This window comes from Nothoprocta perdicaria, unplaced genomic scaffold, assembly GCF_003342845.1.
Source record: "Nothoprocta perdicaria isolate Ctin4 unplaced genomic scaffold, notPer1 scaffold_85, whole genome shotgun sequence".
Classification (NCBI taxonomy): Eukaryota; Metazoa; Chordata; class Aves; order Tinamiformes; family Tinamidae; genus Nothoprocta; species Nothoprocta perdicaria.
Genome location: NW_020456143.1, coordinates 1,482,218 through 1,499,272, shown reverse-complemented (window position 1 = coordinate 1,499,272; position 17,055 = coordinate 1,482,218). Strand labels below are relative to the sequence as shown.

The 17,055-nt window shown below is 35.3% G+C and overlaps 1 protein-coding gene across 1 annotated transcript in view; it reads left to right on the top strand.

Moving 5' to 3' along the window:
• Positions 1–17,055, top strand: part of PCLO (piccolo presynaptic cytomatrix protein) — a 320,601-nt gene that overhangs the window by 182,842 nt on the left and 120,704 nt on the right. The window contains exons 8-9 of the mRNA XM_026052206.1: positions 4,686–4,822; positions 12,362–12,443. Of these exons, the coding sequence (XP_025907991.1) occupies positions 4,686–4,822; positions 12,362–12,443 (219 nt within the window). The remainder of the gene's footprint in view (positions 1–4,685; positions 4,823–12,361; positions 12,444–17,055) is intronic.

Genomic DNA, 17,055 nt, shown 5'->3' with positions numbered 1-17,055 from the left:
TTTTTTTGGGTATGAGGGAGGGAGGATTTATTTTATTTGGTATTTTTTACTTTATTTTAACAGCAGTTGTCTGGATGGTGTTAAGCTACTTTAGCATGCTCACTGTATTGTTGATTTGCTTTCCTTTTGATTTGCTTGTGCATTTTCCTATTTATTTGTTGATGTTTACTTTTTTAAAGATACTGTATAGTCTATTTCATGTATAATACATGCCCTACCATCCATATCTGTGTGGACCATTCTCCAGTGACCGTGAGTCATTGCACTTATTTGCAATAGTTTGTTTGGGGATTTGGAAAATAATTCCCAATTCCTCTGAATAAAATCTCATAATTTTATTTGCATGAAATGTCATGATAGAATCCAAGCCCTGATAGTTCCATCTCCTGATGCACCATTTTAGATCTATGTTTATATGGAAATGGTATATTCATTAAGTACATATTGTATGCTAGAACCATATAGAATTTAGCAAGATAGAAAAATAACATTCTACATATGGTTTGTTAAAAGCATCCTGTCATGTGGGCTTTTGTGCATTCAGAATTGTGATGATGTAAGATAATTTGTCATTTGGACGGTACAAGACAACCTCATCCTTCAATAAACTTGCATAAAGTATTCTACTTCTGTTCATGGATTATGAAGCCTAGTTAGTTTCATGTGCACCCTATCCAGTACCTCTGCCAAATAAGCACAAGAGTTTATCTCACTTAGGTTCATGGAAGGAACCTTTCTGAAGTATTATAAATGGTGCAATTAAAAATGTTTCTTCTAATAAGTACAGCAGAATGATAAAGTTTATGTTAATTATGTACCTGTTTGTTAGAGTCGATTCAGATTTAATACATTCTAAGTTGTTCAAAAATCATACAGACAGCCTGAAAGAAAATGAAGTCAATATTTGAATTGTATGTTTTTCCTTAACTCTTTCTTATGTGTATTTACTGCACAATAAAAGAGACTTTGCATGCGATATATTGTCTGTAAATGGCAATGATTGTCTCAAAAGACATATTTGCATGATTAAAAAATAGTATGGTTTATTTTTCAGGTTTACATTAATTTCTACTCTTGTATTATTTCTTTTTTTTTTTTTTTTTTTTACATAAGCTTAGTCTTTCATATGGGTTAAAAATAATATTAATTTGCTTTCCCAATGCAATATATTGTGGGTTTTTTTCCTATAAGTTATTTTCATATTTTTTTAAATACTTACAGATATTTACAGATATTTACATGAAGTGTGCATTTCAGGATCATCAGTTTTTCTTTTATTTTTATCACCAAGTTAGGTGTTTTTACTATTCTTAAATTCTTAGCACACAGAATTCTCTAATTAAATGAGATGACAGTTAAATGAATCTCCATGTTCTAATGGTATCAGTCTTTCTGAATAGCTAAGTCCTGTCTAGACTTGACTGACATCTTTTAAGGGTCTTAGAAGGGTAACATTGTGAGAGGCAAAGATGTTCCTCCTGAAAACAAAGAACAATCAAACTGGACCCCAAAATAGAAAAATGTAGCATATTTGGTGCTATTCTGCAACATATTAACAAAGAGGTTATAGGTATTTATATTTCTGCACAACAGTGCTTGATTTTTCTGTTTTGTATTAATTAATAATTAATTTTGTATTAATGTTAATTTTTTGGTTGCATTTAGTTTGTTTCTGAACTACTTTCCAATTAGATATACTCTTTCAGAATTGTTATTATTCAGTTGGCAAATACCATATTTGATTAACATGTCCCTGAACACTAATATTTTTTCCCAATTCTATCATTTTTTCTTCTTTTTTAATAATTTAATTTAAATAACCATGTAAAGTAACGTATTGGGAAAATCAAAACAGCTTATATTATTTTCAATTTATTTTATGTTCTATTTGTTTTTTATAAATCCCATTCCATACAAATATCAGTGGTACATAGAAGTAGGATTCTGAGCCCAAGCTAATTAAGTTCATTTCAGAAAGAACCATAATATACTTACATACTGTAATGATTCTTAAAACCATATCTCAGTCCTCAAGTAGTACATATGATAGGATTACAAATTTCAGCTCAGATGTTTCCATTGAAAATAATGGATATTCTCAACTTTGGAAACATAAGATACTTTTTCTCAATTTTAAGTGAAGTAAAATCTCCAGTATAACGAAGTAGCTCCTAAGTAATCCCACAACTACCACAATTTCCATAAACTATTAAATAAGTTGAAAATACTAGTTTTCAAGGATGCTGAAGCTATTGCTTAATTTTATGGATGTCGGTAATGCCTGATGGTCATCTCGATGAATAGAAATTGTACCTTTTCTCACCTCAAAGATATGTCTTCTCTTTTAAATGCTATTTTGTTGATTCTGAAGTCTAGAATTTTAAAACACAGATTTGAAAATATCAAGAAAATTAAGATGCACACTGATTTTTCATTGTGCACACCCCAGTTTGAAGGATATGAAGTGTCTTTGTAAATGTGATAACTTCTAGTGTCAAGATTCAGGGTAGCAACACTAGCGTCTGTTCAGGATGTTTAACTGTAACAGGGCTAACCCAATGTAATTTATCATCTGTGGGATTTAGGGTGACCTGATTATCTAGTGGTTTTTTGAGCTCTTCAAACTGGAGTCCAACCTTCCCTTTTTAAAGTGTGTGCAACCAATAGCATGGGACCTTGCTCACTTCCACAGGAGGCTTTACAGATGGAAAATGCAGTTTGCGGCTGCATTTGTTAGATACAGAAAGAAGGCTATAGCTTCTGCAAGCATCAGTGCCTCATCTTGGCTGTTCTCAGGGTTCCAACTAAAACAAATCCCAGTTAATCAAGCTAAAACCAACTCTGTGTGTGTGTCTGTGTGTAGATATATGGTGTGTGTGTGTGCCTATATATACATACATACATATTTTTATTTCACATAAAATGCACACATTCATCCTAGTTTTGACAAAAATGTAGACTGCTGTGAACTGTGGTATGGACCTCTGTATATGAGCTAGATTTTCTAAGCAAGAAATCCAATAGAAGTAATCTCAGATGAAATAGACAGTGACCAAATTACGCTCTTTCTCCTCTTCGTTTAGTGACTCAGATTATGATAGCTGACATTAGAATCTGGGATCAGAAGAGTACTTTTGCTCTGTAGTATGAGCCTCAATAAGAAATTCTCCTAAGTTATGAAAGTTATGAAACAATCTGATTCATGCAAGTGACTAGTCAGCTCAAATGAGTAAAACATAAAGGGTTTACCTGCTAAATCATAACCATTTAATACTAGCAACTGAACACTAGCCAAGCAAGATTCAGCTTTAATAAAGTTTCTTTTACATCTTGTATGCTGGTCTAAATAATGTTTTAAAGCCATTGCATGCAATATTAAATTAGTGTACGTGTTGGAAGCAGTAGATTGCATAACATCTGGACTAAAAAAGAGATTTTTTTCCAAATACTTAATGTGATATGGGATGACTTTTTACCACATAAACAATATTTATTTTAAAAAAAGCTTATAGATATGTTATTCCCATTTTCAGAGAAGGTTAGTGAAATAGTCATGAGAAAGATCCACCTTTACCGTAAAGCTTTTTTTTCCAGTCATTTAGTAAACCAATTAGACCATGTTGACTTTAAAAACTAAATAGACAAAATAATGTATCCTTCAGTTTGTTTTATAAATTCTCTTCTTTGTCATAGAACAATTGTATTCTGTCTTGTTATTATAGCAACAATTGACCCTATTTTAAATTTGCTATTTTCTGGTGCTTTTTATTGAAGCCAGTATTGTCTTTCTTCTAATTCTACACTTAGCTCATTTATTAGCACTTAAAATTCAATTTTTCAGTAGTATTCTAATTAGTTGCGTATTGCTTTGCTTTACCCTGATGGTCAGTGTAGAGGAAAATCTCTGTGCTACATAGTTCAAATATTATGGAACGCATAAGAGCTGATTCCGATCCCAATAGAGTGCAACCAGTGTCAGTTGACCACTAGACATAAACCTATCTATTTACAAAATTGACTTCAGTTAGGGTTGTTTCATCCCACAATAGATTGTGTACTGCTGTGAAAATGTTTCAAATATAAGAAAATAAAGTTTCTAAAATGAAGACCATTCTCGTTAATTTTCCATGCACAAAGAAAGTGAATAAGGCAAAATCAGTGAATGGAATTCAAAATGAGAACACATGCAATATTTCTGCTTAGAATTATGAAGAATGTAGGTTGGTTTCTTCATTTCATAAAGCAGATTTCAGAGATCTCAAAAATATTTTTAAAAATATTCAATTAAAAAGTACAGGAGCTGTGGGGCTTGGGTTTTGAAGGGTTTCTTMTAGCTTAGTAAAATGTATCTACTTTGACTGATTTTTCACCAAACGCTTCAGAAATGTGTGACATCTGCCATGTGCTTTTGAGATACCAAAAGGAAGTGATTGTAGCCTTCTGCACTGGTACCATTTCTCCCGATACCTAATATCTGTAGTTGAATATCCACATAGATACACTATTTTCACACTGCTTTGTCACTGACAGCTAAATTATGCTTGAGTTCAATGTCTCCAATCTTGCCTTTAAGTTTGCTTTAGCTGCATGGCCAATTAATAACCACTATGCATGTCTGCTATGCAYATTAATACCCTTTGACCAGCCCTGGATCAGAGCATTTGACCTGTCCTTGGTTTTCAAAGCCTATCATCTCCGACGTGAAGAAACTGATTGGTTTGACAAGCCCCGAGAATCTCGTTTGGAGAATGGACACATCCTTGACAGAAGGCTACCAGAGAAGTTAGCACACTCTCGTCCAACAAGTCAACACCAAGATCAAGTAAGTTGTAGCTGTAGTTTTATAAATATCTAAAAGTTTAATCATTATACTCTCCGATGGTCTAAGGATTGTGAGATTAATCAAATTCCAGGTAAATTTTGTTGATGTCCTCTTGAACCTGCTTTTGTCATCAGGAGGCCTTAATGATGGTGGCCTTAAAATAACATCACATATCTTCTCTAAATTTTAGTACTAATTTTGCAGGTTATACTTTAATTTCTGAAGCATACCTGGAAGAATCAGTCCACTGACCAGTTCTATATATGGGTTAGGCATTCCCATTTTACTTTATCATCTTTCTCCCATTCAAATTCAAGCCTCATCTTTAGCAGTTTAAAGAAAAATTGCTTTTATGTAGTTGACAGTGATTCCCAGAATAATCCCAATGCCTTGCAATCAGATACCAAATAGATCAGCAAGATTGTGTTTATCTAAGAATTTATTTAATTTATAATACTAAGAAAGAAGAATACATTATTCTATTTTTCAAGCATTTATACATTGAAATCTAGTTCACCTTAGTACAAGGTGGACTAATCATCTATCCTTTTTTTCTTAATGAGGTTTATATATTGCATACCATATATTTAAGTACTTCCTTTTGAGCTATCATTTTTACTGATTCATTCAGATATGGTCTATTTTCTGTGAGATGTAATGGGAGCAATAGAAGATATGACATGGCCCTTTTATACTACTTAATAGCTAATGTGCTCATTTTAATTCCTCAGATCACATCCAATAAGCAATAAAGTACTCTTAAGTAGCTTTAGAAAGTTTTTAGATGGTGAGCATTTTCTCTAACATGTGATGGCAGAGGGTAGGCTTTATGAAGTACTGATTCACAGCTCATAGTATGGGCTATTATTTAATTTTTCTGTCTTTTGCCTATRTGTAGTTTATCACATACTGAGATCTATACAGCCTGGGTTGTACTGTGCCTCCTCCTTTCTTGTTGAGTTGGAGGACTTCACAAGATATCAGTTAGTCTTACAGAAAGCTATTAGAATAATTCACTGCAAATCGCATATTTTTTGCAAGACAAAAATGTTTTAAAGGCTTCACAGCTATTCATATTACTGATACATGCAATATTACAAAATATCTGCACTTCTGAACCCTTTAATCCTCATGATAAAAGTCTTATTCAAAACATATATGTCTGACCATTATAAACTGATGCAAAAAATAATATTTTACTTSGATAATAAATTTCTTCAAGAAAGATGTTAGTAGTATATTGAGCTCTGTGACACAGAGATGCTTGGAAAGACATATAAGTTTTAAAGCTCCATAGCTGTTACCAGTGGAAGTAGTTCTATGAAATGTTACTAATAAAAAAATATTTTTTTTTTGTTTAAAATCTTTCTTCTACAGTAAGACTGGTTGAAAGCATTTTATCATAATTTGGAGGACAAAACTTAAGCGGGCTGAGATTTATTTTCTTGGATTTTTTTTCCAGAAGGCAGATTGTTTTAATTCCTGAAGCTAATGTGATATTCCCATATATAAATAGAAATATAAAATATTACCAAAGAATTTTTTTAAGCTTTTGCAAAATTTAGGGTGGAAATTGGAAGAGTGAATGTGTCTGAAGTAGTTCTAAATGATACTTTCACTAGCATAAGCTTTGTGAACAAAAACTTAAAGCTGCTACAGAGGAAAATTTTTTCCAAAAAAAAATTACAACACTTTCCTCTTCATGTTTCAATCCAGTTTAGCTTACTGTCAGTCACCCACTGATGAAAAATCATTTCAAAGTGTGTGCAGAAGAGAGAAACGCCAACTCTCACCAACTTCTCATCATCTGTGTTGCCTAAATGTTGCACAGAGCTCATGTGTGCTAAATACTTTCTGTGAATATTTGTTTGAGATAATAACTTAAAGCAAATTGATTCTTACGCACATCCAAAAATGAAATTAAAAATAAGAAAAAAAAAACTTTTAATCATTAGTTTCACGTTGAATTTCCAAGGTAAAATATTAAACAGTAGAAGCAAATAAATCAATACTGACATTTCTTGATAGCCTTAAAATATAAGATGTGTGTTAAAAATATAAAAAAATAAATTTCAAGTCAAATTTGTTTAGTCAAAGCAAACACTCCTTAAAAGCTTTTTTTTTTTTTTTTTTTTTTCCCCCAGTTCTGTTCCTTTCTAGAGTAATAAAATGACAGAATCTGTTGTGTAGGGCTGTCTGACTACAAGCCCACTTCTGCACAGGCAGCTGTAATGTTCAGGTATTTTGGAGTATTTTAGAGACAATAATGACAGATCATTATTCATCCCGACCATCTGAACAAGCYCAGCATCACCTGGAGCATACTTTGCCACAGAGGCTTTTCAGAAATCAGTTAGAATTAGAGTTTTCTGGTTAGTACAGTAATTAAGCAAATGCAAGTCCTTTGATTTTCCCTGCTGAGCACAAACCAGGCACAGAAGGAAGTGTTTGCATCAACARTGCTAATCTGCTGTCATGTATCAAAGTTCCCACAGTCACTTATTCACCTTAAACATCCCATCTGTAATTGCTTTTCTTAAAAAAAAAAAAAAGAGGCAATTTTGCCTAACACTGCTATATTTCTATTCTGAAACATTGTTTCACATATGTGAAAGTTGATTTTCCCTACTGTAAGAAATAAAAGCTATTTAGTTATGTCCCACAGAGCTTATACAATTAAAGCTAATACATAAAGCCCAGAGCTGTAGTTTTAAAGTCAATCATGTGCAGCGGAGTGGCAGCCCTGCACTTCTGGGAATTCCATGGATTTCTTAGAGCCCAGCAGATTACGCTTACATATTGTCCTATTAATATTAAAATATATTTGTTTCTATAGCAACTTCTATGGTGCTATTCTTAAATCAAGTTAAATTGCAGCACGATTTAGTAGTTACTACAGTAATTCTGAGCTGATCATCTGAGAAGGATGAACGTAGTTTACACCTAAGCAATGCACAGTCTATTGCAGCCCCTTGATCTCTCTCACTGAACYCCACTGACCCCAGCAGTTCAGTTAATCATTGCCAGTTGTCCAACGTATACCCAGAAATAAACTGGCATTTCAGATAGGATGGGAAGAAACAGTAGGAGGAGCCACGAAGGGAGCAAGATGTCATGTCAAGGAGGTGGAGAGCAAGAATGCATTAATGGAAAGATAAGTAATCTCTTAGTGAGGAGTTTTAAATACAAAACTTTCAATGATCAAAGGTGGTCTTTTTAAACCCTACACGAGTAAAAAAAAAATCCTAATCTTATCATAATAACAATATATTGCCATTACAGTTCATTCTTGCAACAGTTATYCTAAGCACAAACGAGAAGACTCGGGCTCTAGAGACAAAACCTTTCAAAGGTTACTTTCTTGTTCCTAAAGGCTTTTAGGAAAATACATGCTTATCTTGTCTTAGGGCCCATATTTGTTCCCTTGAAACAACATCTAAATCAAGCCCTGTTAAGAACAGTTTTACTTACTTTAAAATGATGAAAAAATGATGGTCCTAAGAAGMGCAATAGGTTTAAAATGGGAGAACAGTTTGTGAATGTGAGCTAGATGGCTCCCTAGAACTTTTTGTTCCATGCTTGATAGCTCTGTACTGCTTAGCTTTGACTATTCTCAAATTCTGCAGATTTCATTAAAATTGTAAAAAATTGTTTCTCTGATGGGGGGGGAACATTWCATTTTTCACGTTCTCTGGAAATAAGATGACAAATAGGGCATTTCTAAATTTAGTGTAATTGTAAAATTGCAAATTGTCAATGTCTAATCTGCTCTGAGTAAATTGTCAGCAACCCCCTCACTGTAAATCAAGCGACTTTTTTCCTACGTAAAGAAAGTTACTCATCCTTTTAGTCACGCAGCAATACTCAGTTCACTGCCTGGCAGAATGCTTTTATACAGAAAATCAGAGTCCAGTTCTGAGCTCAGTGCAGCAGCAGTGGCCACTTACTCTGGCTAGTACTGATGGGCAGGAACATTGTCTGTATTTGTTAATTTTTTCTCAGATGTTTTATTTTCTAAGTACCCACATCATTCAGGATCTAGCTATGGTGAGAACTCTGCATCTATCTATCTATCTATCTATCTATCTATCTATCTATCTATCTATCTATCTATCTATCTATCATCATCTAGAGAATTTGACATTCTTGCTGAACGCAGAGGGAATGTAGCTGTTTAAAGGGATAGGATACCTGTCTTAGCCCCTGCTGCTGCCTTCCACGTGCCAGGGAAGCTGTGGCATTTTGAGATTTGACTAGATACATTCTACCCCTTCTTCCTGAGGATCCATCATCCTAGTCTGGTAATATTTTGGCTGAATACCTAAAAGTCCAGAGTCAGTCATAACTACCACTCAGCCCCTGTCTTAGAGTCTGCTGGAAAGCACGGTGCAGCATCTTTAAATAGCAAGGCTTACTGTGGTTGTGCTGGTCTGATCCAAAGCCCAGTTTGTTGTACACTTTGCMTGGGTCACAAGAAACAGAATTGCATTTAATGTGTTTTAGTCTACGTGCTTAAAGCACTGAGGAGACTTGCTTTTCTTGAGTGTCCACTTTATAGAGTACTTTATGCTTTTACATATGGTGTCTTTGAAATTTCTTTATCAGACAGACAATAAGGGTGGAAAAGGGAGTTTTAAAGAGGTTTTCTGTAACAGGAGAAAACCTCTTCAAATTTATTTGCCATTCACTCCACTCTTCAGAGAGGCTCTAAGCTGACTATGAAAATGAAACATGTGACAGAAGCTTAAGTGCCTGGAGGAACACTTCCTACTTGAATTTTCACTTAACTCACTGTGATGCAAAACCCCGAAGGGCCCTCTGAGTGAKGTGCCAAAAATGCGACCTGAGTCCCATGTCAGCCTAAAACAGCACTTTAGATGGGAACATGCAGTGAAGAGTTAAGATGTGTGTGTGTGATCAGAAGGGGATGTTGGCAGCACTGAGCTGCAAGGGTCATTAGTAAAGTGTATTGGGTGTTCCCAGAAAGGCAACAAAAGGATTTCCATGGAAGGATGCATTAGAAAGTCTGTGGGTTTATAGTAAACCAGCAAGGTTCAGGCCACTTCAGCCCTGTGACCTAACCCTAGGCATGAGGAATGGCATGTTCTCCATTCCTTGTTAATCTTTGAAGATGAAGCTTTGTGCCTTCAGGCTAGAGTCTTGATTTATGTTCCTGAGTCTATTGACATCCCTATGGATTTTCAATGGGGTAACTTAGAGAATAATCAGGTTGTGGAGCCCTTTGGTATATATTCAAGTGAGCAGAATTCATCCTTAGGGAAAGACAGAGAAAAATGTGAGCAAATGAAATCACTGCTTGATTTCTGCTCTTCCCTTTTCCAAATATGTTAGTAGATTTCAGATTAATATCATCATTACTGCTTAAAGTAAAACGTAAAAATATCAGTCTTTGCTTGCAGAGTATTTAGAGCAACAATTGTTCTTTTCTATTTATTCTTCTGCCACTTTCAGACACATGCTGTTCTGAAAGTGAATGTCTAATGTCCTATTCAATTTAAATAATGATTCCCATCAACAATAAAAAATAATATGGTACAATGAGGGCTAATAAACTTTAGTGCATTTATTGAAAATTTTATGAATCAACAAAATTTATACTTATCGTAAAATTCTGGAAGTAAAAATAATGAGCAACTAATAAAGTAGCAGACTATTTTCTGATATATTTTTCAGTAAATTATATACTGTAGGGTGTTCGGTATTCTCAGATTATTATTTATTCAAAAAAATCAATCTTGCTAAAGAAAGATAAGATGGAGTAATAAAAAACAAATTGTGAATAGAAGCTTATGAGCTGTGATTTACCTTGGTTATACTGAATTTCTTTCACTGGAATGGATCCCAATTAAGGACCTGGTCCAGTGTGTTTTTACAATTTCCTTTGAATTTTATTACTTTGCATTCTTGTTTATTCATTTAGTCAAAATGCAGTTAGATTACTCCTCCTGTGCAGACTTTTTTACAAATTTGTACAAGCTATGTRTGACAAAATAGATTATTCTTACTGTTAACTTCCACCTACTGAATTTTTGATGGTGTTGTTAAAAACATGACAATGTCCCAATGCCTTTATAAGCATAAAAATGTCATGACACTTTATATGCATGGTAGTATTAGACTCTATGTCTGAGTAGAATTCCATGTTAACTCATAAAGTGTGTCTTCCTTCAAGTTCTGATTTATTCTGGAGTATTTCTGTTCACTGCTATATCCATTGTGCCTTTTTGTCTAAGTTTAATTATGGCCAGTCTTACTGTCTTATGGGAAGGTTTCAGCTTTCTAGGTGCAACATCCTATACTGAAGCTAATTTATAAGGAAAGATATATCAGCTACTTTGGTTCTCCTGGAACTGAGCTAAGCAAGTCACTTGACTTCTCTGTCTGCTCCTCCATTGTGTGTGCTCTCTGCTAATACCATAAACTCTGTAGGGAGAGCCAGAGTTTGAAGTGCTTAGTTCAGGAGTTTAATCCCCTTAAATGCTACTTAAATAAAAATAATAGTAATAAACACTTGGCAGCAGGCTGCTCATATACTTAAATAAAAATAATAGTAATAAACACTTGGCAGAAGGCTGCTCATATACTAAAGCTGCTGCATATCCATGATGATTAGTATTGTCCCATTGGCTCCTTGAATTCCTCAATGAGTCTGAGCTGCACAGTTTCATGCAAACAACCTCTCTTCTCTCAGTCAGGGTGTATTGGCTCGGGCTTCACAGAGAGGTTATTGATTCTCCTTTGCTTCTGAAAGACAGAAAAAAAAAGAATGTGTGATATATGTGAGGTATGTTAGTTTTATAATGGTCTATGAAGGCATTTTTGTGCGGGCATGCCACGATCAACTCTGACAGATAGGTCAATATATGCTACATGTCCTCTTCTGTGCTCATTTCATAGGGAAGATGTATTTTCCAAGCTGAAAATCTGCGGGTTTTGGTTGCTGTTTGTTTTTGTTGTTTTTAGTGATTGTTGTGGAGATACYTGCTTCCAGCTTGGACAGTTTCCAGTATGAGCCTGAGTAAATGTTGCACATTTTCCTATCATATATAAAAGTTTTTTCAAAGGGCCTTTAAAATATGATGTAAAGAGGCACTTTAGAATATGTTTTTCTCCTGAAACTAGAGCAATAACTCATAGCTATTTATATTATTCAACCACTATCTTTCTAGGTCAATGTAAAAAAATCTATATAGTTGCCCAAATATATATAGTTTCTTTCTTTCCCTTCTTTCCTTATATCATTGTACAAGGGAATAATAAGACACCTTCCATTTTCCAGGAAATAAAACTGAAAATAAAGTTATACTCAAAATGGACCTGGTTTTAGGGAAGCAAATATTTGTTTCTCTGCAGAAAGAATTTGTAGTCTAACAAATGCATCTTCAAACTTGGTGAGTGTCTGGATCTTGAAGTTGCAGTATTTCCCTGGATGAAATCTATTGTTTGCTTCTTGTCTTAAATTATTTTGCAATTGATGATGTTTTATCTTTTCGTGACAGTGTATTTTGTGTTCCACAGATAAATGGGAAGCCTCTGCAGTACATTTTTCCTCATGCAAGGCTGAAGCTACTGAGAGACCCAAAGGATCACACAGTTTCAGGTAAACAACAACATTCCTCTACTGGACATAATAATTTTTTTAGCTTGAACCATGCAGAAGATTTGCAGTATTAAAAATAGTTTCTATGCCGTGTGCAACTGGAGACTCAGTGCTCATTTTAAATCTTGCTATTTAGTTATAATAGAAAGCAGCAGTGCAGAAAAAGGCCACAACTTTAGTTTAAGATATACAAGCTATGTCGACATTAGAAACGGAGAATCTGTTGGGCTTATTATACGTATCAGTAATCTGTCTTGCTGTTGCTTTTTGTACAACTCTATACACTCCATATAAGAATTCTATATTAAATTCAGGAGAGGAATTAGAAAAACTGAAAGAGCTTGTGTAGGTATTAAACATGTACAGAACTGAGATTTGAATTCTTTTTATAAAGCTTCTGGAACAATTCTATACAAGTCTATAGAGATGGTTAATAAAATATGATCCTTTTTTTTTTTTTTCTGTAGTAATGGGGATATTTCTCACAAGAGTTTAGGTTTAGTCTCCTTTCCACTAACACAAGTAGACACGTAAGTCTGACTGCTTCCGAAGGAAGGAACCAGTCTGTTTGTACTTTTGGGATTGTGCTCTTTCTCATATGTAAAAGAGACTATTTAATAACAAATTCAACCTCTTTAATTTGCTGTTTGTCTTCTTTCAGAGGTATGTGTTGTAAGCCTGTGTATTTTTGTTGTGAAACAATCAGATTTTCTTTTAACTAGCTTAAGAAGTTCTAATAATATATGTCAAACTCTGCTTCGCTAAAGAAGTAATTACAGACTGCCAGCTTCAGTRTTCCCTCAAGCATTAAGCAGTAAGTGGCATGAACTCACTTGAATTGTTAAATATTGTTTTCACAGGGTTTCTGGCAGTAAAATCTTGATCACTTCCACCTCCAGTATCTACCTCTTATTTAGGATGTTACATCAATTTTCTGTACATATTATGAGGTATTTTCTTGCTAGTTAGTATAACACCCACTGATGATTTCAGGATGCACTAAGAGCCTTTCACCCACACAGTAGAGTTGAAAGAAGCAGTGATCCCCCTGTTATTTCATCCTTTACTGCCTTGGGCCCTTATAGTCCCTAGGAGTAACTTGACATCCTAGCGGAGAACTTGTGCCTTGCAGGGTGATGAGTAATGCTTTGATCCGAGTACCGCTCTTGCTGAAAAACAAGGGGAATTAYAGCCACAAAGCCGTGTATTACTCATGATTTAATGTTGCTGAAGGCCTTGTTCTCCTAGTGGGAAGTCACTTACTTTTGGGCAGTGTAACATGCCTATTTCAAATCCTCTACTAGCTGGGGCTGCTAACAACTGTGGTACTCAAACTGTACACCAAGGCAAATAACTCAAAAGCGGTAAATGCAAAATCAAGGTATAGTTATTGACTAATGAACTACTCAGCATGAGATCGCATAGGAYTGAATATTCTCTTGGGATCCTGATAGGGTTTTATAACCCTTGCTGAATTCCTTGCTGCTGTACCTGTGCAAAACCTGAGCTCTAGTTGTGGTAAGCAGACTCAGTTATGTTTCTTCCAGCTGCATCAAACTTTGGTTTGCAGTCTAGATGCATCCTTGGAGAGTCAAAGAGACTTGCTTATACAGAATGCTTCTTTCTTTACAAATGTACACATTCTTAAACCCCCACAGCTACATCACTGCAGTAGTGACACGCAAGTAGKAGTATTGAATATTAATCTAGATTGCATGATTAGTTGGTTGTTTTCCTCCCTTCCTCCCTTCCTCCCTTTCTCCTTTTTATTTCTATTTCTGCCTCCCTTTTCACTCTCCCTTTACCTCTCATCGTTTTTCTCCCTTTTCTTCTTCTCTCTTATCAAAAGTACCAAAATGAGGTGTTGAAACTTTCATTTCATTTCATTGTTTGCCTTATATTTGTTGCACATACACTGGGCAATATATGGTAAATATAAATATATTTTTTAAAAAAAGCTCATGTTTGGAGATCTGTGTAAGACAGTAGGCAGTCACTGTCCAGGTGGTGACAGACGTCTCTGTTTAAGCGTCCTTGCTGAAACAGTATCTTCAGCTGTGGCAGATGAGACTCTCAGAATTGTTTTGTTGAACTTTTATAATCCAGATGGCCTGTGGTCCTCCTACATGGCCACACTAGGACATGCTAACTAGGATCTTAAGATGGACAAAAGTTGGTCTTACATGACCATTTTGCATATAGAAGAACAATTTCTACTGACTATGTGAAATTATCTATATAGAGTTCTCAATTCTACAGCAGGAGCTGCTTGAGAAAGTCTGTGGCAATGCCAGGCTCTCCACTCCAGTGAACCAGCACATATTTAGTGTACTTTAGTGCAGCACATATTTAGTGTATTTTAGTTGGTCTGTATACTGCAGGAGCTGCTGGAGAAAACTCCAGAGCTGTACACTTGCAGCATTTCTGTAACAGTTAGTTACTGCTTTGCTGTGAAGCTGGTGAGCAGTTTAGTCTATCACTTTGTTCCAGTCAGTCCATCTGAGCAGAGACTGGCCAGGCAGTTCCTGGGCCAATCTGGGCATTAATGATGATTGTGCTGGGCATGCAAATAGTCACAGGCCTGATACCCAGCTATACCACGGCTGTAGCTACAGGACAAACTTGATTTTCCTCCTTAAATCACCATTATATCTTAAATTCCATTGAACTTTCCGCATAGTCATCAAAGTGCAGGTTACTTCCTGATTAGGGATCCTGAAAATGTCATGTTATAAATATCAATAATAAAAATAGTCTTAATTCGCTTTAAATTCCTATTCTGCACATAGACATTGTGTTTATTTGCTTCTGTGCTTAAGGAATACTGACTCCAAGATACAGATGCCTGCTGCATAGTTTTTGTACATACATAGTTTTGTATAATCTGCATAATCTGGCCTTTTGCACACAAAAGCATTTACCACCAATTTTAGCATGTGAATGAGGTGTCTAAGGAATGAGCAAATGAGCCAAAATTGTGATGGCAAGAGAATAGTAGCTGAGAATAAAAAAAATAAACACAGGCTTGCTATCTAGCCTCTCTCGAGGCTTATTCTTTTATTTTTCTTTTTTTTCCCTTTAGCAACATGCCATTATCTAGAACTCACAGCTCTTCTTTTYGTGATATGCAGCATCACCATCCTCAAGCAATACTGACAGATATGAAGGAGCTGCCAAGTGTTTTCTCAGCAAAGATTCATTAATAATTTACATTTTGTTAAAAATAGAGTTGGCATCATGATTGTGCTCAGGTGCCGAAGCAATGATGATAGAGATCAGTGAGTGATAATGTAGCAATATCTAATGCTGTAGAAACTCGCTGTCTGTTTTCAGTGAGAATATCTTGTTTCTTTTGGATTCTTCAGCACAGCCAGCATAAACACTGTTTTATTCTGCCAGCATTTTCTTTTCTGTTTTTTAACATGGCATAGTTATATTTGAAAAAGGAGGACATGGCTATTTAAGACAACAAAAACTTTGGCAATGCCTGTTGGAAATGTTGCAGAGAAAAATGCACATTTTCCTCTTCCTCAGCAGACCTGTTTAGACATGTCAGAAGAAAATCCAACAAGGTAGACAGAACTCGGTGTCCCTGTTGGTCAGCTCTCAATCTCATAGTTTGAGAGCACCATAAATCAAAGGTAGTTGTTGTTGCTTTGCCTCCCTTGGGACTAAATCACAAGTAACTCTACCCTTTCCAAGGGATGTTTTGTGTGTTCAGCTTGCAAAATGTCCCTGTGAGCTGCCTGCCTGCCTGTGCTATGGAACCTCCTCTCCAATGCTACTACAGCAAGAGAGGAGACAGGGAAGCAGTTGAGGAAAGGCTGTGACATTCATAGAATAAAGAGAAGTATTAAAGTATGTGTTGAACTGTGTGTCCCTGATTTTCACTTCAGCAGTGATGCCATTGAAACCACTAAGAGAGTGACAGGGYAGCTGTAAGTGTGCACGAACGTCAGAGATGCCTCATGCTCTTCACACAGGTTATTGATTCCTGCATCCAGCGCCACACCTCTGCAGTAYGCCAGCTCATGGGACACTCATTCAGGAAGAAATGAAGAGAGTTACAGGAGTTTTCTTTTGTCAAGCCCACACAATTGTAGTTTCAAATACATGCTTAAATAAAATATCCAAATAAATATTTTCATTGCAATTTTTTGTGATGGAAATGTTCCCCTTGGATTCATAAGGTAGTACAAGATACATGCTATCACTYGGCATCACTATACCTCATCACCACATCAAGCTAACTAAAGTGTAGAATTTGTTAAGTAGAATCTCTGTTTTTCTTTATTTCTGATTTTTTCAATTTAATATTGTTGACAGACATGTCAATTAATATAATATGGAAGAACTATTTTTTCTTTGGCAGACTTTATTACTGAAGGACATCAGTTTAAAACCAATTTATATGATGAGTGATTTGTTACAATTACTAATCTCATTCAATAGTGACTGATTTCTTCAGGGTAGGTCATGTCAAATGAAYGGAAGGTGTCAGCCTGTGTTTAAGTGCATAGTTCCCTATTTCTAAAGTCAAAGTTAACATGTATCCACAGATTGAATGGTTAAAAGAAAAACTGTCAWATGGCCACATAATCATTCCAATGGG